Genomic DNA, 22250 nt, shown 5'->3' with positions numbered 1-22250 from the left:
CCAGACAGGGTCTCACTCTGTCACCCGGGCTGAAGTACAGTGGCATGATCTCAGCTCACTGCAACCTCCACCTCCCAGGTTCAAGCAATTCTCATGCCTCAGCCTCCCAAGTAGCTGGGATTACAAGCACCCGCCACCATACCCAGCTACTTTTTTTATATTTTTAGTAGAGATGGGGTTTTGCCATGTTGGCCAGGCTGGTCTCCAATCTTGACCTCAAGTGATCCATCCACCTCGGCCTCCCAAAGTGCTGGGATTATAGATGTGAGCCACTGTGCCCAGCCTGTACCTTCTTGACACTCTGGGCACTGCGGGGCTGTGAAATTCAACACTCACTTTCCAGGGATTATCTGCTTGATCTCTGGGGAGCATTTGGTCTTCTTGTCTCCTTGGCAGAGCCATCTCTCCTAGACTCTGCACCCTCTCCTGGTCATCACATCGTTGGCTCAGCTCCTGCTCCTTCCTGTACATGGATGGCTCCAAACATGATGGCTCTGACCCACTCCCCTGAAGCCTGCCCCTGGACATCTTCCCCTGGCTGCCCCTCAGGCACCTCAAGCTCATTGTCTCAGGGGCCCCCAAGAATGTCCTCCTGCTCATCAGGTGGGAGGGACCCTCTTTCAGACCAGACTCAGAGGAAAATGCCTTCTTCTTCATCGCTTTCCGACACTGACATGACTGGTCTTTACCAGAGAGTTCTAAAGCAGGCTGCATAGCCAGGGCCCCATTTCTCCTTCCTGTACCTTCCTCTCCCTGCTCTCCTCTTCCTTTTTCAGGTGTTCGGTGTACTTTTCCTTTTCCTATCAAGGCCTGTTTGTACAAGGTTTCTACCAGGATAACAGACAGCTCTTTTCTTAGTCCTTTTGGGCAGCTTTAATGAAATACCTTAAAGTGTGTCATTTATAAACAACAGAAATTTATTGCTTACAGTTTTGGAGGATGGGAAGGCCAAGGTCAAGGTGCCAGTGAGGCACCTTTGGAATCTGGTGAGAGCTCACCCTGTTTCATAGATGGCACCTTCTTGCTAAGTTGTCAAATGACCAAAGGGGCAGACAAGCTCTCTCAGGCCTCGTTTTCTTTTTCTTTCCCTTTTTTTTTTAAGATTGGGTCTCACTCTGTCACTCAGGCTGGAGTAGTAGTACAATTATGGCTCACTGCAGCCTCAACCTTCCCAGGCTCAAGCAATCATCCCACCTCAGCCTCTTCCCAAGTACCTGGGACTACAGGCATGTACCACCACACCCAGGTAATTTTTAAAAATTTTTGGTGGAGATGGGGTCTCACTGTGTTGCCCAGGCTGGTCTCCAACTCCTGGGCTCCAGCAGTCTTCCTGCCTCACCCTCCCAAAGTGCTGGGATTATAGGTGTGAGCCACTACACCCAGCCCTCAGGCCTCTTTATAGGGGTACTAGTCCCACTTGAGAGGTTTCCATTCTCATGACCTAGTTACCTCCTAAAGACTATACCTCTTAATACTATTGCATTGGGGATTTGCTTTCAACATATGAATTTTGGGGACACACAAACATTTGGGCCATGGCAACTCCTTTCCTCAGAAATCTTAGACGCAGATCACCTTTATCTGCTGCTCTAATTTTCCTGGAGATTCAGGATGGAGACATTTGGCACCAAATTCCCTAAAATTCCCTACAACCATCTCTCCTCTCATTTTCACACTCATGTTGACTATTTAATATGACTTCTTTCAGCTCCAGAAATTGTGAACTACGAACCCCTGGGTCTGGAGGCTGACATGTGGTAAGTTGGACAGGCCACCCAGGTGACCTAGGAATCTTTCCAAGGGCAGAAGGCCTCAGATCCTGCTCCAGGTGACATCCCCTTAACCATGAAAGCCCCTTACTCCACACTCACTGTTCAGAGCCTCTGGCTGCTCCCCCAATATGTTAGACCTGTGGCCAGGGCAGCTGGAGGCCTCTAGGCCTGGACCTGAGGCCAGTTAGCTCCTGGCCAGGTCAGAGCTTTATCAGGAATGGAGGAGCAAAAAGAGAGGCAAGGTGGAGGGTGCAGGCTCACCCCTGGGCCTGCCCCAGCCAGGTTAAATGTAATAGTAACAGTAGCTCACTCAGTCGGCCAACCAAGTGGTCACTGAAAGTCCATGCATTCTGGGCACTGTGCTGGGCCTGCGGATACTCCAGGGATTAGTTCTCTGCACAGATGGGACTCGTTTCATTTGGACCCTGCTTTACAGTTGGCCAAGCACCTTTGTTACCTGGTTTTCTAAAATCCTGCCAACAGTCCTGTGAGGTAGTTATCATTATCCTCATTTTATAAGGGGAAAAGGGCTCCCAGGTGGTAAGGGACTTACCTAAATCACACAGCCTGCAAGTGCAAGAGTCTGATCTTGAACTTGGGTCTTCAGACTCAGGATTCGGAGCTCGATGACTCCACACACATCCCGGGCTGCTGCTGAGGAGAGGGATGGAGAGGGGTGTGGAGCATGAGACGGCATCCAGGGTCTACTGTGGAGGGGGCAAGTGACCTCTTCCCCTGAGATCCATGAGGGTGTCCTTGCTCGTCGGGGATTGGACCCAGGCGGCCCTGACTTGACTGTTCTTTATTTTGCAGGAGCATAGGCGTCATCACCTACATCCTGTGAGTATCCCTGATCTAGGGGCTCTGGCTCAGCTTAGATCTGGGGGAACCAGAAGGAATGAGAGAGGGGCAGGCTGACAGACTGACATTTACTAAGCACCCACCATAATCCAGATGCGTTAAGTCCACACAGCAAGCCTGAGGCTAAGTGCAGTAGGTTCATTGTATCCATCTGACCCTGGCATTGAGGTTGAGTAGGCATCTACGGGAGCAGCCTTGGGCCCTCCACTCTGTACAGCCTGTGTCTGCATTTCTCCTGTAGAATGCCAGGGCTCCCCTGTTTAGCCTCCCCCAGACTGAGGTGTACGGGAGAACGTTACTTTTCACTCAGAACTCTTTTTTTTTTTTTTTTGAGACAGAGTCTTGCTCTGTCACCCAGACTGGAGTGCAGTGGCACGATCTTGGCTCACTGCAACCTCCCCTCCCGGGTTCAAGCAATTTTCCTGCCTCACCCTCCCAAGTAGCTGGGATTACAGGCACCCACCACCAAGCCTGGCTCATTTTGTATTTTTAGTAGAGACAGGGTTTCACCATGTTGGCCAGACTGGTCTTGAATTCCTGACCTTGTGGTCCACCTGCCTCAGCCTCCCAAAGTGCTGGGATTACAGGTGTGAGTCACTGCGCCCGGCCCCTTCACTCAGAACTCTTTGGACAGCCCTGTGAAGCTACTTATGCCCTCCCCAATCTTGCCTCTTCTTTCTTTCCTCATTTCCCCAGATCCCCTTTTCTTCCTCTCACTGTCTCTCTCCTCCTTTCTCCTTCCTCTTTGCCTGTATTCAGTTGCTTAGACAGAGATTTCCTGCATAGCTCCAGTGTGTAGTGAGTTACCTCTGGGGCTGGAGTCCCATGATACTATCACTTTCCATCTCTGTGACCTTGGGTAGGGACTTAACCTCTGGGCTTGTTTTTCTCATGAGAAAAACGAGAATCACAAACTTCCTGCCATGGGTGTGTTGTGAAAGCTAAATAAGTCAACATGTGCAAGTTTCCTAGCCCTGGCTCTGGCACATGCACAGTGGGCTAGTGACTATTCATTCCATCAGCCCTTCCCAACCATTTTCCCTTCATGGCACACATGGAAAATGCTATTTTTATAGCACACTGGAGTAAGAGTCAACCGGTTGGGGCAGGGGGCACCAGTGCTCAGCAGCTGAGGGGGTCATTCTCTCAATGATCCCTGTGAACCAGGTCTCTGACTCTCCCAGCAGCACTTGGAGTAGGAACCCTGTGTGACATGGTGGATCCCCCTGAGCTGCAGCAGAAGATCTCAACCCTGGCTGCACAGCAGAGCTTTTAATACCCACCATGGCCCAGGCCCCACCCCAGATCTATTATATCACAATTGCTGGGGATAGAGTCTTAGTATCTGTATCTTTTAAAACTCCAGCTGAATTTGATGCAAAGAGAAGGCTGAGAACCATCAATCTATAGTTTCAGATCAGAGCCAGAATAGTCTGACTCTGGCTCTTGAAACTTTGATTTCTTCAGGACTCTGATTTGAACTATGAAGGAATCCCATGTAATCCCAGCATTTTGGAAGGCTGAGGTGGGCAGATGCTTAAGTCCAGGAGTTCAAGATCAGGCTGGGCAACATGACAAAACCCTGTCTCTACAAAAAACAAAACAAAAAACTAGCGGGGTGTGCTGGCACACATCTACAGTCCCAGCTACTTGGGAGGCTGAGACAGGAGGATCGCTTGAGCCCAGAAGTTACAGTGAGTCGTAATCGCACAACTGCACTCCATCCTAGGCAGCAGAGCAAGATCCCGTCTCAAAAAAGAAGGAATCCCAGTGTCTGCTGAAGGCATAGTCTTCTTGTGGCTCGTTTGAATTTAACAGCTTTGTTGAGATCTGCTCCATGGCAGGCACCGTACCAGGCCCCAGGATGCGACATGAAGGAGGGTCTTCCCTGCTTGCTGGGGCTCCCTGTCTGTGGGAAACACATCATACACCTAACTCACACCCAGTGGAACCAAGGTTAGGCTGGAGGCATGAACACGCCTCTTTGAGACACAGATGGGAGCCACTGGTTTGCTGAAGGTTTATTGAGAGACAAATAGAGCACATGATTGATGGATCGATTTGAACTGGGATGTAGGGAATGAATGGGATGTGGGTGGAGAAGGAGGGAAGGGCTGTGCTGGCTGAGGAAACAGCGTGAGAAAAGGAATGGTAAACCTTAAGTTCGGCTGAAATGTACCAAGCATGGGGTAAGGACCAACGCTTGATGCCTTGCTCAGGAGTTTAGATGTGATCCTATAGAAGATGGAAGGTCATAGAGGGCTTTTGTGTTCTCACAATAACAATAATAATGGCCATTAATTCCAGAGCCCTTAATGTGGGCCAGGATTACATAAGGCTTTTGTATGCATTTATTCTTTACAACAATCATGTGAGGTGGGAATTTCATTTTCTTTATTTTACTGATGAGGAAACTACAGCTCAGAGGGGTTCTAGCTTCACACAGCTAATGAGTGGCTTCTCAAATTGCAATATCAAAATGTTTCCAGTGCATCTTGCTGCCACCATGCTAAGAACGTGGCTGTGGAAATGTGGATGACTTTCAAGAGATATTTAGTAAACGGAACCAACAAGGAAGCTTTTGTCCAGTCAGATGTGTCAAGGGAATAGAAAGAAGGGTCCAAGGTGACTCCTGTGCTTCTAGCTTGAGTACATTCATGAAGTAATGTCATTCATGAAGTAATGTCATTCATCAAGGGAATGCTTGGAATGGGTTTGGACACAATAAGTTTGGGACAATGGCACTTCTGATCCAGACACCCCTGGATCATGCCTCTACCAAGGCATCCCATGAGCAACTGAAATCTGAGTCAGGAGATAGTAGATTTAGAAGTCATTATTTGTATGACATCTTTGACAGTCCCTGCTGGGGAACCACACAGATCCTTCCTGTCCCTAATGGCCCATCTATTTCCAAACTTCTTGGGCTCTGCTTAAGTTGCTCCTGTAACCCAGAAGGGCTTTCTGTCTCCTTCTCTGACTGCTGACAACCTCTTTATTCTTCAAGACACAAACGATGCAAATATCCATGTCACCGTGAAGCCGCACTGGGCCTCCCTCTTTCCTGTGCTCCCCTGTCCTTTGGCTGGCCTTCCATTATATTCTGCTTTGTCCTGCTGGGGATCACAAAGAGATATGTCTCTGTGTTTCTCTCCCCTCCGCTTTCACATCCCTTGAAGACACAGTTTCTGTCGGGTGCTTAGGAGGAGCTCCGTGAACATGTATTGAATTGGATTCAGCTGAACGGGTTGCTGGTTGGCTGCCCAGAGCGGGCAGGCTGTGTTGCTGGGAGCCTTCCAGCTCCATGCAGCAGTCATGGGGCAGGGTTCCCCTAGTCCGTCATCCCCATTTCCACCTACTTTTCCCTTAGTTATGTGATTCCCTGTCTGTTGTACTCAGCCTAAGTGGAGCATCCCCTTTCCTGGGAGACACGAAGCAGGAAACACTGGCAAATATCACGGCAGTGAGTTACGACTTTGATGAGGAATTCTTCAGCCAGACGAGCGAGCTGGCCAAGGACTTCATTCGGAAGCTTCTGGTTAAAGAGACCCGGTAAGAGGACAGAGAAGCCACTGGTTTCTCAGGTACCGATCCCTTCCTGTCGCCTCTGGCAAAGACCTGTCAGTGTGTCCCTGCTTTGACATAGCTGTCATCTGCACCATTGTGGTCTAATCCGGGCAGGTGCTGGGAAGTGTGGCCTAGCCAAGGTGTGGCATTCGTCTTGTTTGCTCAAGTCTTTCTGCTTTCTTCTCCTGTTGAAATGTAAATAACGTGTGTGTGTGTGTGTGTGTGTGTGTGTGTGTGTGTGTGTGCTGGAAGTCAGCCTGGGTTTCTTTAGGGCTCATTACCTTGTGCAGTCTGTCCCAAAGGCACCTGGAATTCAGATTTGAAAAGGTTAAGTGGCAGGGTTTTCAAGCCAGTTCAGGTTGGGAGTAGGAGCTAGTAGGCTCGGAGAGGTCAGTACAGTGCGGCGGTGGAAGACATGCTAACCCTATCCCTTCTCCAGGGGCCAGGGTGAGCCCCGTGGCTGTGGGGTCAAAGAATGAAATAGGCAGGGATTGCAGGGTGCTGGGTACCCGGAGCATGCCCTGGATGGAGCAGGAAGAAAGGTCCACAGACGAGAATACCATGTCCTCTCTATCCCACAGACTTCAGAGAGGGCCAGAGTGGGGTTGTCTGGAGTGCAACGGCCCTGATTTTCCTGTCTAAGAGCAGTGCTAGGGAGAGTCGCTTACCTGGGTACAGAGCAGCAAAAGGCAGAGAACGGATCCAGGAGGCAAACAGAAAAACAGAGACCAGGGATTTAGCAATGGAGGGTTGGCTTTTGGAAGATTATGGAAGCTCATTAGAGCATTTATGACTTCTTAGGCCATTCAGCTTTGGGACTAACAGTATGGGTTTAGGTAACAAGGCCACCCTATTGAGGGGTTTGCCTGGACTGCTTCCTTCCCCTGGAGTGCAGAATTTGCGGCCAGTTCCCATCCATCTCTGCATCCTCCATTCCACTGGTTTGACAGCAGCGGCCAAATAATACCAAAATATAGGTCTAAAAAGAGTGAGAACGGAGATGGTTGCTCCCAACTTCTGTCCTCATGGATCATCACTGTTTCCCAATCCTCATTGCAGGAAACGGCTCACAATCCAAGAGGCTCTCAGACACCCCTGGATCACGGTAAGGGCACAGCCATGAGTTCCAATGGGCAAAGGGTCCCTGCTCTGTCGCCAGTGTTGGCCTAGGCAGCCAGATGCAGAGGGCCTGTAGAGAGGCCTTTGCTTGAAACGCTGACCCTGGGCACAGATGAAAGCTAGCCAGGGGCCCCAAAGGGCCTGGGCTTGTTCGAATAAGTTTATTTGCTTGCCATTTTAAGTTTGTGTGTCTCAAATTCAGGTAACTTATGAAATGAAACTCTCACAAACCTCAGTTGAAACCCTTTTTCTTTGGGGCCAACTTACACAGTGTTCTTTGTTGGAGGGTGTGTCACTGCCACTTCTCCAAGTGGAAATCAGGACTCCCCAGGTATAGAGAGATCAATGACCATTGAAAACCCCAACTTTGTGACCAGCCCTCCTTCCTTCTGATTTTTGGGGCTTTGAGTCAAGGATGACACTTAAATCAGCCACCCACTTCCTCAGGCCCTGAGGGATGGGGCCCGAGACAGAGGCCTGGTGGGGAAGAGAGACAGCCACTGTCAGGGCAATTCTGTTCCCTCTGGGGAGAGTTGGGGCAAAAAGATGAATCCCTGCCTAACTCGCCTTGCAGTTGGGCTTCCGGCTGCTGGCTTTCCAGAGGCTGTTGTGGTCTGGTGTAGTGAAGAGCACTTTGAGAGGGTGAGACTCAGCAGGATTCAGGCCCTAATTCTGCTGACTGGCTGGCTGTGCACACCCAGGGACATCACCAGACTTCCCATTCACCTTAACTGTTACATGAGAAGGTCAGCAAGGATGAAATGACCATAAGAAAGGTGGAGATAAAGAGAGGGGGAGGCAGGCCAGGCGCAGTGGCTCATGCCTATAATCCCAGCACTTTAGGAGGCAGAGGCAGCAGAAGGATGGCGTGAGCCCCGGGGTTGAAGACCAACTTGAGCAACATGCCAAGACCCCATCTCTCTAAAAAATAATAATCAATCAATCAATACAAAGAGAAGGTGAGGCCTGTGGAAGACAGAACAGGAAGGGCTGGAGTAGTCTGAGAGGAGGTCGGCTTCATCTGCTCAGCTTCATCTGCTCATTGAAGGATGGGGAAGGCCCAAAGAGCCCTGAAGGAGAGATGCTCCTCAGCCCCGCTGTGTGAGCCCTGGCCTCACGCACTGCAGCCCTGCGCAGATGCCTGTGGAGTCCTGGCTGCATCCTGCTTGTCTGCGTGAGCACCCCTTAAATGCTATGCGTGTGGAGCTCTCTGTAATGACTGTGGACCCCTCTGCCCTGAATGAGCATGCAGGCAGCAGCCCCACACTCCTTGACCTCACTTACGGTCTGTGGGGCTGCTTATCCCGCCGTGGTTCTCCCCGCCCTGATGCATGCAGTGAATGCCAGAGGCCGCTTGTGTGTGCCTTCTGCCTGCCCCTCGAACTGCCCTCTGGGGCGGGTGGCAAATTAACACTCTGGTTCTTCTGTCTGAACACCCACCAGTCAAAAGGAGAAGTCAGAGCCCCCGAAGAGCGGAAGACAGAGCCCACCCAGCTGAAAACCAAGCGCTTGAGAGAGTACACTCTCAAATGCCACTCAAGCATGCCTCGCAACAACTCCTACGTCAACTTTGAACGTTTTGCCTGTGTGGTGGAAGACGTGGCTCGGGTGGACCTGGGATTCCATGCCCTGGTGGAGGCCAACGATACCATCCAGGATGATGTGGAGGCCCTGGTCTCCATCTTCAATGAGAAGGAAGCTTGGTACCGAGAGGAGAACGAGAGCACCCGGCACGACCTGTCCCAGCTCAGGTATGAGTTCCGCAAGGTAGAGTCATTGAAGAAGCTGCTGCGAGAAGACATCCAGGCCACGGGATCTAGCCTCGGAAGCGTGGCCAGGAAACTGGACCATCTGCAAACCCAGTTTGAGATTCTGAGGCAGGAGTTCTCCGCAGACCTGCAGTGGATCCAGGAGCTGGTGGGCAGCTTCCAGCTGGAGAGTGGGAGCTCCGAGGGCCTGGGCTCTGCATTTCGCCAGGACACCAGTGAACCCCTGTCAGAGCTGCTCAGCAGATCATGCACTGAGGAAGTTCTGGCCGGCTGGAAGCTCTGATCACCAGAATCTAGTCAGTGATGCATTCCAAGAGGTTTGCAGAAGCATGTTCTCATCCATCCTGCTGCGGCATCCAGCTAGAATTATCCTGCTGGGGTGTGTGTCTGTAGTATAGCCTTCCACCCTCTCCACAGAATCCAGAATCGCTGAGGTGCCAGTTCATTCTTTGTTCTGCACCTCCCCTCACCAATCTGGTTTTCTGGGAGGGTGGTGGCAGGGCAGCCAAGCTGTTAAAACAATTAGAGAGTGAATACCCCTTAGGGTCCCCTTCTCCAGAGGGAGGATGGCTGGCCCTGGAGAGATGCTTGAGAATTGATTTGTGATGAAGGATTTGTTCACATCTCACTCTCTGCCTACATACCTTATGGACAGTAGATCTTGGGTAATATTTGAGTTAATTCGGAATAACTAAGTCAGCATGGTGCTTTCCTGCTACAGAAGCAGGGATTTAAAATGCATAGAGAAAATAATATTGCCTTTCGTTTGCATTGATTTTTCACTTACCGTGCACTTATGTCTGACAAATGACCTCACTTGATCCTTAAAAGAACTCAGTGAGATAGGAAGGTGGGTGGCATTATTATTATTATTATTATTATTATTATTATTATTATTATTATTTCCATGTAACTGATGAGAAAATTGACTCAGAGAGGGAAAATGATATAGTTAATCAATACAGATGAAACAGAAACCCAGGATTCCCATCTCTAAGATGAGGTATATGGGAGAAAGTAGTAAGGCTTTGCTGTAAATAGCTACCTTAATATTAAAGTCCAGGTCCCAGAGGCAAAGTAAGCAACTTCATGCATTCTGCCAGGTGTAGGTGCAATGCATACACCTGCAGATGATTGTCCCAGGAGCTCTGTCCCAGAAGGTACAGTCATTGTCCCTGCTCAGCCGTGTCTCTGTCTGAAGACCAGTCTGCAAGCAGGAGAGAAGGAAAGAAGGAGTCTTCCCATTCCCCACCCTTTTCCCTCTTCTGGCTAATGGCCCCAATTTTGTGTCAAGAATAAAGACCAGAAGGTCCTCAACAGGAGGTTCCTTTTCTCACATACCTAGGCCATTGGGCCTTGAAGGCCTAAGAAATTCCATGAGGGTTTTTGAAAAGGGCGAATGTAAAGATGAGGAAGCACAAGGCCACATGGTCCTTTCATGACCCAAAGCTTTGGGCACCCCTCCCCAAGGATGATAAGATCTCATCTCCCTTTCTCTGGGGAAGGGGACAGTCAACCAACTCATATCAACAGAGCTTGGCATAGGAGCCCATTGCTGAGCTAGAAGCTTGTGGGTGGGGCATAACTTGTATAGTTCAAAGTGTCTTCACAGCCTCACAAAATATCCCTATCTTACAGGCAGACTAAATGATATTCCCAATTTAGAGATGAGGAAACAGACAGAGGATGGGATTTTCCCAAGGTCACATCATTATGGCAAAAGTAGAGGCCTTCTGATGATAAGTCTGTTGCTCTTTCTGCTTCCCCTGGCTGCGCCAGGCTCCAGAGGTTTACTGCCTGCTTGTGGGGGCAGCTCACACCTGGATTCATCCATCCATTTACAAATTATACTTAGGCATCAACCAACTGCCAGTTGCCTGACTTGACTCTGGGGATACAATGTTGAGTAAAAACAGGCCTGATTCCTGCCTCACGGAGTGCTCAGTCCAGCGAAGGATTTGAACATTGATCAAGAATCACAGAAAGGTAGAGCTGCAGCTTGTGTTTATGCTGGGAGAGAAGCACGTAGTGCTGCAGGGGCCTGCCGTCGGGGTCTGACAGCGTCGGGGGAAGCGTCCTGAAGAGTGACACTGGAACGGAGATCAGCTAAGCCAACCAGGGAGAGAGAAGTTTCCCAACAGAGCCACCATGCCAGGGCTCTGTGATGAGAGGTGATGTGGAAGGTTGAGAATGCGAGGATTGAAAGCTGGAGGGGAGAGAATGGAATATAGTGTGGAAATGACCAGAGAACAGGCAGGACCAGCAGGGCTTTGGCCATGTAGAAGAACTCTGCCTTTATCCCGAAAGTCAAGGGAAGCCAGCAGGTTCCCGGTGCTGGGGAGGGAATGCCTCATGAACAGCTCAGATAGGAAGTGGTTTAGGACAAGACAGGAAAGTTTCATCTCATGAAACCATTTCTTCAAAATCCTATCTCCTTTTCTATTCACATGAAGGATCATTTCAAATAACATATACAATATTTGTAATAAAAACTTTCTTCATCACTTACAAGAAACCATGGTGATAAGATGCATCATCATTTTATGGACCACTAAGAAAAGAAGCCTAAGATGGGGAGTCTAATAGGAACCTCCCTCTACCCCCACCAAATAAAGCTGTGATGCCCTCAGTGAGAGGGTAAATGAGAAAGGGGGAGCAAGGAAACCCGTGTGTCTCAACCTTGACACTGAGTGGGGGTGAAAAATCCTCCCCTGAGAACAGGAGTCCCAAGCCGGTGGTACTCATGCAGGTTTGCTTTCTGAATTTGTACAATCAGTGTGATCTAAAAGAACATCAAGCAGAGAATGTAACGTCCAACAGTCTGAGGCTGGGTGGCCCTGGACGGCTAGCAGAAACAGTGCTGTCCTCTTCCGGAGCACCTGCCTTCTCTCCAGGCCAACAGTAAGAATATGATACCATCGTCTGGGAGATGCCTCTTGACTTCAGAGATCCAAAAATGTACATCTTGGAACCAATGAAAGATGACAAAAGCTCCGTTTCCTACATCCCACCCAAGAGAATTGGTTCAAATGACCTGTCTACAGTCTCTGCAAGGTCTTACCTGCCCTGTCACAGGAAGTTGTATACATGTTTGGTGCTGAGACACTGCAAATATTAAATGTCCCTTTGGTCATGTTAACAGAACTTTACCTTCACACAGCCAGGTTTCTAAGGAGAGGAAGCCACTGATGGGGCAACACAGGGCAAGCTCTTTGGTGAAGGTCAAAATAGAATGCAGGCCCGGTGTGGTGGCTCACGCCTGTAATCCCAGCACCTTGGGAGGCCGAGGTGGGTCGATCAAATGAGGTCAGGAGTGCGAGACCAGCCTGGCCAACATGGAGAAACCCTGTCTCTACTAAAGATTTAAAAATTAGCTGGGCGTGGTGGTGGGTGTCTTTAGGGCCAGCTACTCAGGACACTCGGGAGGCTGAGGCAGGAGAATCTCTCGAACCTGGAAGGTGGAGGTTGCAGTGAGCCAAGATTGCACCACCGCACTCCAGGCTGGGTGACAGAGTGAGACTCTGTCTCAAAAAATAAAAATAGAATACAGTAAAAGAGTAAAATATCGGCAATGATTTGAATGGGGGAAATTGGGAAAAGGGAGGGAAAAGTGGTTATTTTAGAATCGTGATCAGTTACACACAGCACTGAGAGTCACCCGTTTAGTCGGCCCCAAGCTGGACTCCGAACTCTAAGTGGTGTTCCTTATAGCAGTGAGATCGTCCTCTCTGTGCTCACGTCCAGTTATTGTAACTGCTTCTCACTTAGACGTGTCATAAACAGGCCTTTCTCTGTACAAAGAGCTTCTAAAGACAAAGAGAGTTGAGAAATGCCCCCAAGTCTTTTGGGGAAAGCAGAGGAGACCGTGACCTTCTTCTGTGTCCTGGCCAGCCGAAGTCCCGTCCTCCCATGGCGTCGGAACCTGATGCTGGGGGAGCCAGGGGGTCCTGTGGGATGCAGCCACAGGACCTGCTTATCTCTGCGCCCCACACGCCCTCAGCTGACTTTTTACAACAGTGTTGAGGGCTAACAATGGCGGGAAGGGCTATGGGAGTGGACTGTTTCACTGGTGCCTAGAGGAGGAAGGCTTGTGGGTGCTGCTCTGTGGGCAGCCCCTCTGCCATTGAGGATTTTTAATTCACTAAACTGCAAATTTTTTTTGGGGGGGGCGGGGGGACAGCCTCACTGTGTTGTCCAGGCTGGAGTGCAGTGGCACTATCTCGGCTCACTCCAACCTCTGCCTCCCAGGTTCAAGCAATTGTCCTGCCTCGGTCTCCTGAGTAGCTGGAACTACAGGTGTGTACTACCACGCCTGGCTAATTTTTATATTTTTAGGAGAGATGGGGTTTCACCATATTGGTCAGGCTGGTCTCGAACTCCTGACCTCAGGTGATCCACCCACCTCGGCCTCCCAAAGTGCTGGAATTACAGGTGTGAGCCACTGAGTCCAGCCCAGCCTGCAAATGAAAGGTCGGCTTCTGTGCTCTGTTCAAACACCATCCTGGGCTGTTTGGGAGGGGAAAGTGAGTGTATGACGTTGCCCTGAATGATGATTCTCAAGGAAGCTGGCGAGCTGGCCCTTGGGGAAGGCAGCTGCCTGTCCCTGCTGTGAGGCAGGTGCTCACAGCCTAGCATTGCCTGACTGTGTCTCAGAAGGTGGGGTGATGGTTTGGTAATTGATGATTCTGCAGCTGCGGGAGCCTGGCAGTGAAGGGAATGAGCAGAGGAATAATGGCAGAAAGAGTCGGAGTCTCCCCCATGGGCCCTCCCCACCCCTGCAGGTGATCATGAAGATGGTGGCTTCCTACCTCACTCCATCACGCAGCACAGGTGGCCCGGCCCATGCTGGAGGTGGCTGTGTGCCCAGCTGTCATCCCTACTGTCAACTTTCTGTAAATGTCTGTGGAACTGGATGCCGTTTTTCCTTGGTCTGTGAAATTCTTGACCCCACAGTGGGCATGTTCACATTGCAGAAGGGTCCAGTGCCATTGAACAAACACTGATTGTGCTCTGGCTCAGGGGGAGGTTACAGACAAGGACAAGACAACCTCAAATAAAAGACTCAGTGTCTGGAGCAGATGGGGACCCAGCCAACTAGATGGGAAAAGCTGTGGTGAGTGATAAAATAGAGCTTCCTCATCTCCTAGGAATCAAAGGAGAGAGGAATTCTGATTGAGAAAGGGTAAGCGGGTGGTAGAGAAAAGAGGCCTTCCCAGGGACTCTGTCCCCACCAGTGACCACCCCCTTCCACCCCCAAACTGTGTCCCTTGAGGAAGGCATGAGTGAAATCTGGAAGGGCGGGGGGATGAGCCCAGACTGGGGTTGGGAACTTGGAACAGTTGAATGGAGATTTAAGAGAGGGAGATGACAGAGATTTAAAAGAGAGTTTTAAACTTTTTGTTATGGTCCCCTCAGCAGGAAAATTGTCAAAACTTGCACAGAAGTACAAGGAATGGGATAGTGGATTCCAGGACCCATGACCCCGCTCCAGCAAGAATCAAGTCATGCAGGTCCTCTTTCATTCATCTCTCCCATTACTTTTCTTCTGGAGTATTTTAAAGCAAACTTCAGACTTATGTAACTCATAAATTCTCTAGCATAAATCTCTGCTAAGGATTTTCTTCTTCTTCTTTTTTTTTTTTTGAGACAGAGTTTCACTCTTGTCACCTAGGCTGGAGTGTAATGGCGCGATCTTGGCTCACTGCAACCTCCACCTCCCAGGTTCAAGCAATTCTTCTCCTGCCTCAGCCTCCCGAGTAGCTTAGATTACAGGCACCCACCACCACACCTGGCTAGTTTTTGTATTTTTAGTAGAGATGGGGTTTCACCATGTTGGCCAGGCTAGTCTTGAACTCCTGACCTCAGGTGATCTGCCTGCCTCGGCCTCCCAAAGTACTGGGATTACAAGCATGAGCCACTGCACCCAGCCAGGACTTTCTTTTTAATATAACCCCGTGCCATTATCACACCTGACAAAATCAGCAGTAGTTCCTTTATCTCACCTGAATTCCCACTCCATACTCACATGTCCCCACCACTCCCAACAGTGTCCCATTACAGCTGGTTTGTTCAAATCAGGATCCAAACAGTCCACATGTGGCATTTGGTTGCTATGTCTCTCAAGTCTCTTGGGTTTTATAACAGTACAAAAGGAAGAACGTTTGGAGCTTTTCCTGGGGAGAAAAATTGCTCAGAAAACTGATGGTCCCATAGAAGAAGAATAAAAAAGAGAGCGTATCCATGTCGAGACCTAACTCAGAAAAGTGAGACCAGGCCAAGCAAGGAAAGGGACATTTCTGCCTCCTTCCACTGGCTTGTTCACTGTAGGGGACAGCCTGCAGGCTCACAGCCTTTCTGCAGTTCCCCCTCCCACTTAGGAGGAGGCAGAGACTCAAGCCTCCCACAAGCCCTATGTGCTCCTTTCCTGGGAAAACAGGTGGGTGAAGGCAGAAGAGCCCAGGCTTCAGCCATCAAAACAGCCAGTGAAGGGAAGGGGTGGAGGGGTGCCACCTGTAAAACTCCACTGAGGGAAGGGCAGCGGGGAGGGGTCCTGGGCAGGAGAGAAGTGGGTGTGAGAGTGCCCTGGGTTTCACTGGAGTAAGGGGCTGGAGAGATGGCACAGATGGGGGTTGGAGGTGCAATCTGCTTGCAGTTCCTAAAGGAGGCCTAGTATCTAGAGAAAATCGTTGTGTGTGGGGTGGAGCTGGGGGAGTCGCCTCTTCTGTAAAGCCAGGATTCCTTTTTCATGCCTTAGCAGCAGCTGCTGCTTCCTGCCCCTGCCTGTGGATGTTGGTACTGACCTGGCACACCCCACTGGACTTTTTCAAAGGCATTTGCAGCTGCATAAACAAAACTTGACTATCCCACAGTTTTCTGTCTTCTTGCTTCCCTTTTGGACATTTTTCCAAGACACCAAACACATTCCTAGGAGCCTGGTCAGAATCACCAGGACTCCCTGGTATCACAGATGGACCACAAGGCCGGAAGGCGGGCACTTTCTGTTTGCAGGGAGGGGCGGTCAGGAGAAGGCAGGACACAGTTCCATCTCCCCCTCACACCCCCACTTGAATCAAAAGTATTTGTGCCACATTCCCTCTGGGAACAATTTTGCTGCAGAATTTTCACCTCTGCTGCAGAATTTACATGTTTCCAGGCTGAGATGTCAGCATCAGCGTTTAGTGAGGCTCTTAACAACCAGGAAGGCCCATTGATTAGGAAAGGCCAGCCTGACAGATTGATAGCCCCGTGGCCGCCTCCTCAGGGTTGGTGCTGTTGTGTGTAGCTATAAACAGGGCCCTCAAAAGAATTGCATCACCTCCCATTAATAGCCTCTGGGAAGATGATCTCACCTGACATTTTAGCTGGGCCCCTCTGCTCAGTGGCTGGCACTGCTGGACCAGGAGGCGGGTGGGATTCTCATTAACGAGATCCCCCACACCTGCATGTTGACCTTCCAGCCATGGGCTTAGCTCTTCCTCCCCTGGGTGAGGGTGCCAATCAGTAAGTGGACAAAAAGAAATCTCTTCTCCTCCAGAGTCTACTAATCCCATCTCAGCAAACTCTCCTTGAGAGGTGCAAGTGCCCCTGTGAGGGTTAGGCTGAAAGATCATTCATGCCCAAGGGAATTGCAGACGTCAGTGAAGTCACAGTTAGAAACGGTTGATGGGTTGGGGAGGGTGCCAAGCACCTTGGAAAGGAAATTCTAGGAGCTTGGAGGTATGAGGGAGAGAGGACTAACAAAAAGCAAGCAGTCAGCCCTCCCTACCTGCAAGTTCCACATCCTCAGATTCAATCAACCACAGATCAAAAATGTGCAAAAAGTAAAAAAGATAACGTTACAATAATAAATGCAAATAATACACTGTGATAACTATTTACATAGCATTTACATCATATTTGCTATTATAAGTAATTTAGAGAAGATTTAAAGCATTAGGGGAGGGTATGTGTAGGTTACATGCAAATACCACACCATTTTCTAATACGGGACTTGAGCATCCATAGATTTTCGTATCTGTGGCAGTCCTAGAACCAACCCTCCAAGGATACTGAAGAGTGAATGTGAATAAATACAGAACAGAATATCAGGTAGCACCACGTGTAATGAAGATTTAGTACTCCGGCATAGTGAGTCATGGGGGCAGTTGGGTTGCTACTTTATATAGGGTGGTCAAGGAAGGCGTCCCTGAGGAGATAATATTTGAGCAAAGACTTGAACAAAGTGACAAAGTGAATATAGGAGGGAGCAAGGGCAAAGACCCGGAGACTTTGGATCCACAGACCAGCAAGTGGACCTGTGTGATGGGAGCCAAATGGACAGGAAGGAGAGAGGTAGAAAATCCGGGTGGAGGATGCAGGCCTTGAGGGTCTCCATGAGTTCATGGGGATGTATAGAGAGCACGGGGAAGCCACTGGAAGGCTTGGAGAAGGAAAAAGGCAAAGTCTTCAGCACAGATTTGTCACCCTCCACCTACTTTTATGCCTGCCTTCCAGGGGGGACTAGACCCAGGGCTGGGCTCGCAGGTGCACAGAGTGGGTGGGTGACAGTTAAAGACAGGATCTAGAGGACTGGACATGGCCTGGTGGTTCCTCTGGCAGCCTCGTCCTTTTCTCTTCCCATTCCTTGTCTTTCTCCTTCCCCTCCTGTCTTTCCTTCTGCACTCTTTGGCCCAAAGCACTGTACTTCAGTTTCGAGGGTGAATAGCCCCTGGTTTCTCATCTCCCATCCACTTCTAGGTGGCATGCGCTCCCCGTCCAGCTCCGGGTCACCCCAACCCCTGTCCCTGGACCTCTACATCCTGCTGACTCCTGGGCAGGGCCATGGGGAGCCTTTGTGCCCTGACACCCTTTCAAAGTGGTGTGACTGGGCTGACCAGGTGACCTGGGCCCCTCATCAGTGGGAGTAAGTAGGTCCCAGGTCCTGGGATTTCATTCCAACTTGTCTCTCCAACAGCTCAGGGAAACGACTTAACTGTACAACTATTAAGCACTCACTGTTGTAGGTTCCGGGTAGGGAGGAGAGTTGGGGTCGGGGCACTGACATAGACAGGAAGAAAGTCTGTGCCCTCCAGTCATTTTCCAGGAGTGGGATGAGTCCTCTGCAAGGCTGACTGACAGGCGCTGGACTTAATAAAGGAGCACATGCTTTGTTCATGTCAGGGAGGGAGACATGATTTTCTGAAATTTGTCTTGGAGGAGATCATGTCTGAAATTGGCCTTTGAAATACTTGAAGGCCTTCCAGGGGGATGGGCGGCAGGGGCTGCCATGGGATGGACCTCCTGCCAGAGGGTGCCAGCTCCAGAGCAGTGTGGCCGGCAGTGTGCACTGGCTTTCTTCTGGTGCCTGATGCCATGATGAAAAATCAAGCGCGGAGGCGTGCTCGGAGCATGGTTAGGAGACAAGACCCGCACTTCGGAATCAACGGGCAAGCTCACTTAGCATTCATCAGATGCCCAGTGAGGCATTGCGGCAGGAAGGCTCTCAGAGCACAGAGAAAACCAGAGCTGCCCAGGACCTTTGGAATCATCCTGGGCAGTTCATTTTCTTGAGGTCATGGGGGCCTTTGAGATTCAATAAAAGCTATCAACGCTCCTCCAAAGAAATGCGTGTCTGTACATACACACTAAATTTTAAAAATTGAGTTATAATTTATGTACCATAAAATTCACCATTTTAAAACGTACAATTCAGTGGTTTTTAGTATACTGACAAGGTTGTGTAACCGTTATCACTATCTAATTCCAGAATGTTTACATTACCCCAGGAAGAAATGTCATACCCTTTAGTAGCCATTCCCCGTTCTCCCCTTTCCCTGGCCCCTGGCAGCTACCCATCTGCTTTGTTTCTAAGGATATGTCTGTTCTGGACATTTTATTTAAGTTGAACCATACAGCAGGTAGCCTTTTGTGTCTGGCTTTTTTCATTTAACATAATGTTTTTAAGGTTCATCCGTGTTGTAAAATGGACTCAATTTTTTATGAATAGTATTTCTGACTAATATTCCTTTGTATGGTTGTAGCACATTTTGTTCACAGAACCCCTGAAACCTCTCTTGATTTCAGAAAACCTTATTTTACAAAAGGGGGGAGTTGCAGAGGGAGTGGAGAAGGCAGGAAAGCTCACTAAAACTTATTACTACGTATTGAGTGGTGCTGGGCTAAGCACTTTATATATGCATGATCATATAATTCTTAACCCTGTGACATATTATAATCCCCATATTACAGATGGGGAAACTGAGGCTCAGAGAAACCATCCCAAGCTTCTTGGAGAAGTCAAGATTTAAGCTGAGCTTTGACTGCCAGCCTGTGAAAAGCAACTGCACATCCTGTCACCTCTTGACTTTCATCAAAGCCCTTATTTCCTTCCATTTATTTTTTAATGGAGTATGAATTCCCTATCTACCAACAAGGCGTTTGTTTTGCTAAGCCCAGAATCGCCCCAGTGCCCAGAAGGCATCCCAGACTGCTGTAAAATGACCCTCTCCCCAAAGTGATGTGTGACTGAAGCCCCTGCCTCCTGCCATTCCCCTTCAGGAGCTGCTGAGCCTCCAGCCAAGGCTGTCTGTGTGTCAGGCTGTGGTAATAATAGCTGAGAGGCATCTCCTGAACAGCTGAGACGTGTGTAGCTGTTGCCCTGACTGTGATGCTCCCACGGTGTGCCCCGCCTGGTGGGGAGATGCCAGGGTCAAGCCAAGGGCGGTGGGCATGCGGTGGGTGGGGGGTTCTGCGGCGAGGAGGGTGGCTGCTGTCTGAAGCCCAGCAGCAGCTGCCATGCTCTGCTTTGTCTCTCAGCCGGTGGACAACCAGCAAGCCATGGTGCGCAGGGAGTCTGTGGTCAATCTGGAGAACTTCAAGAAGCAGTATGTCCGCCGGCGGTGGAAGGTGTGTCCAGGGCTGGGGTGGGCCGGGGGACCTGGGTGGGGTTTCTGGCTCTCCTGGGTCTCCGTGTACATTCTCACCTGGGCGTTCCTTTCCTCTGCCTCCCTCAGCTCTCCTTCAGCATCGTGTCCCTGTGCAACCACCTCACCCGCTCGCTGATGAAGAAGGTGCACCTGAGGCCAGATGAGGACCTGGTGGGTAAATGCGTGCCCTCTTCTTGGGCAGAATTCTGGGGTAGCCTGGAGCTCAGGGATGAGTGAGTTCCCTTTCCCCTTGCAAGGCAGGTGGGTGTTCACTGTTTCCAGCCAGTTCTGCTGGCCCAGTCCTCCTCTTCCCTGAAGGCTGAAGTGTGATCCTCAGAGGAATGTGGGGACCTCTGGGTGGTGCCGGGAGGGGAGGGCTGATGCAGCAGCATGAACTCCTGGAGGATCTCCCATCCTTTCCTGGTGGGCCTTCAGAGGGGCCGCTGCTGCTGGCTGACCACAGACAACCTCAAACGTATTTCTGACGCAACCCAAAAGCTGCTTTAGAATGGGAGCTTTACATTCTCTTTTCCATATTTCCATTTCTGCTTTGCTTCAGATTACCATCATCATAATATTTAGACAAGATCTTATATTTGATTGCTTTATTGCCATTTTGTATATATTTAAAAGGAGTAGCTCGTAACAGAATATACTGGTGAAGAGGGTGGCCTCTGGAGTCAGACTGCCAGGATTCAAATCTGCCACTTACTGTGTGACCTTGAGGAAATTGCTTAACATCTCTGTGCTGAGATTTCATCATTTGTAAAATAGGGTTAATAATAGTTCCTAAAGGTTAAATAATGACATATTGCTTTTTTGTTTGTTTGTTTGTTTGTTTAAGACGGATTTTCGCTCTTCTTGCCCAGGCTGGAGTACAATGGTGTGATCTCAGCTCACCACAACCTCCACCTCCTGGGTTCAAGCGATTCTCCTGCCTCAGCCTCCCGAGTAGCTGGGATTACAGTCATGCGCCACCACACCCAGCTGATTTTGTATTTTTAGTAGAGACAAGGTTTCTCCATGTTGGTCAGGCTGGTCTTGAACTCTCAACTTCAGGTGATCTGCCCACCTTGGCCTCCCAAAGTGCTGGGATTACAGGCATGAGCCACCGTGCCCGACCAATAATGACATGTTCTTACAGCTTGGTATGTAAGTGCTCAGTAAGTGTTAGCAATTATTGTTGTTGTTTAAAACCCTCCTGTAGGCTGGCCGTAGTGCTTCTTGCCTATAGTCCTGGCACTTTGGGTAGCTGAGGCAGGGGGTTCACTTGAGGCCAGGAGTTAAAGACCAGCCTAGGCAACATAGTGAGACCGGGACTCTACAAAACAAAACAAACAAACAAACAAAATTAGCCGGGTATGGCGACACGCACCTATAGTCCTAGCTACTCAGGGAGCTGAGGTGGGAGGATCACTTGAGCCCAGGAGTTAAAGGTTACAGTGAATTATGATCACGCCACTGCATTGCAGCCTGGGCAACAGAGCATGGCCCTATCTCTAAAGAAAATTAAATTTAAAAATTAAAAAAATAAAATCCTCCTGTAGACTTTAAAATGCAGTTGGTAGGGGTTCCCCGGACAGCCCTTCCCCCCGCTTACGGAGTGTGGTATAGGGTGCTCAGGAGTGTCTGGGATGCCACAGGTCAGGACAGAAGGGGATGCCTTGCTCAGGGAAGGACTGGGAGGTGGGTGCGTAAGAGGGCTGAACAGCCTCATGGTGCACGGCTAGACCCACGAGAGCCCTGCTGTCCCCACTCCCTCCACACAGCCTGGGGTATTCTGTCTTCAGCGTGATCTCTTGCCAGCACTTGAGGATTTATGGCCCAGAGGCCCCAAACAACTGTGTGGCTTTGGCCAAGCCTTGTGCCTGCTCTGGCGGCTTTCCTCATCTCCTGTGAAGGGGATTGGACCACTGTCCCTCTGAGAATCCCTGATAATGACAAGCAGACTTCACCCAGCTTATATTTTTACTGTTTGGCTCTGACTCATGCTAAAAAGTTGCTATTCGGCAGAGCTTGAGTTATTTTTATTGTTATAGCCGGGCTTGGTCTAGGATATTTGGCTAAAGTTGATCTTGACCTTGGATTTCCAGCTGGCTCAGGCTGGAGGAAGGGGAAGAGGCCCTGGGAGGATGAGTGGCAGATGGTGGGCATGCCTCGCAGGCTGAGCCACTGGCCCTGCTTCCCTGACAGATGCAATCTGTGGGGAGAGAGGACCAGAGTAATTGAGAAGAATGCCAATTTTTTTTTTTTTTTTT

At 49.8% G+C, this 22250-nt stretch overlaps 1 protein-coding gene across 2 annotated transcripts in view; it reads left to right on the top strand.

Annotated features, from left to right (window-relative positions):
- Positions 1–22250, top strand: part of DAPK2 (death-associated protein kinase 2) — a 140362-nt gene that overhangs the window by 115940 nt on the left and 2172 nt on the right. The window contains exons 6-11 of one of the 2 annotated variants that reach the window (XM_011967832.1): positions 1709–1757; positions 2586–2612; positions 6033–6185; positions 7260–7305; positions 19883–19972; positions 20080–20163. In XM_011967832.1, coding sequence (XP_011823222.1) covers positions 1709–1757; positions 2586–2612; positions 6033–6185; positions 7260–7305; positions 19883–19972; positions 20080–20163 — 449 coding nt within the window. Of the gene's footprint in view, positions 1–1708; positions 1758–2585; positions 2613–6032; positions 6186–7259; positions 7306–8762; positions 9372–19882; positions 19973–20079; positions 20164–22250 lie in introns of those variants that run through there. The other variant, XM_011967823.1, reaches the window with a different exon arrangement.

This window comes from Mandrillus leucophaeus, unplaced genomic scaffold, assembly GCF_000951045.1.
Source record: "Mandrillus leucophaeus isolate KB7577 unplaced genomic scaffold, Mleu.le_1.0 Scaffold12, whole genome shotgun sequence".
NCBI lineage: Eukaryota > Metazoa > Chordata > Mammalia > Primates > Cercopithecidae > Mandrillus > Mandrillus leucophaeus.
This window is presented reverse-complemented; position numbering and strand designations above follow the sequence as displayed.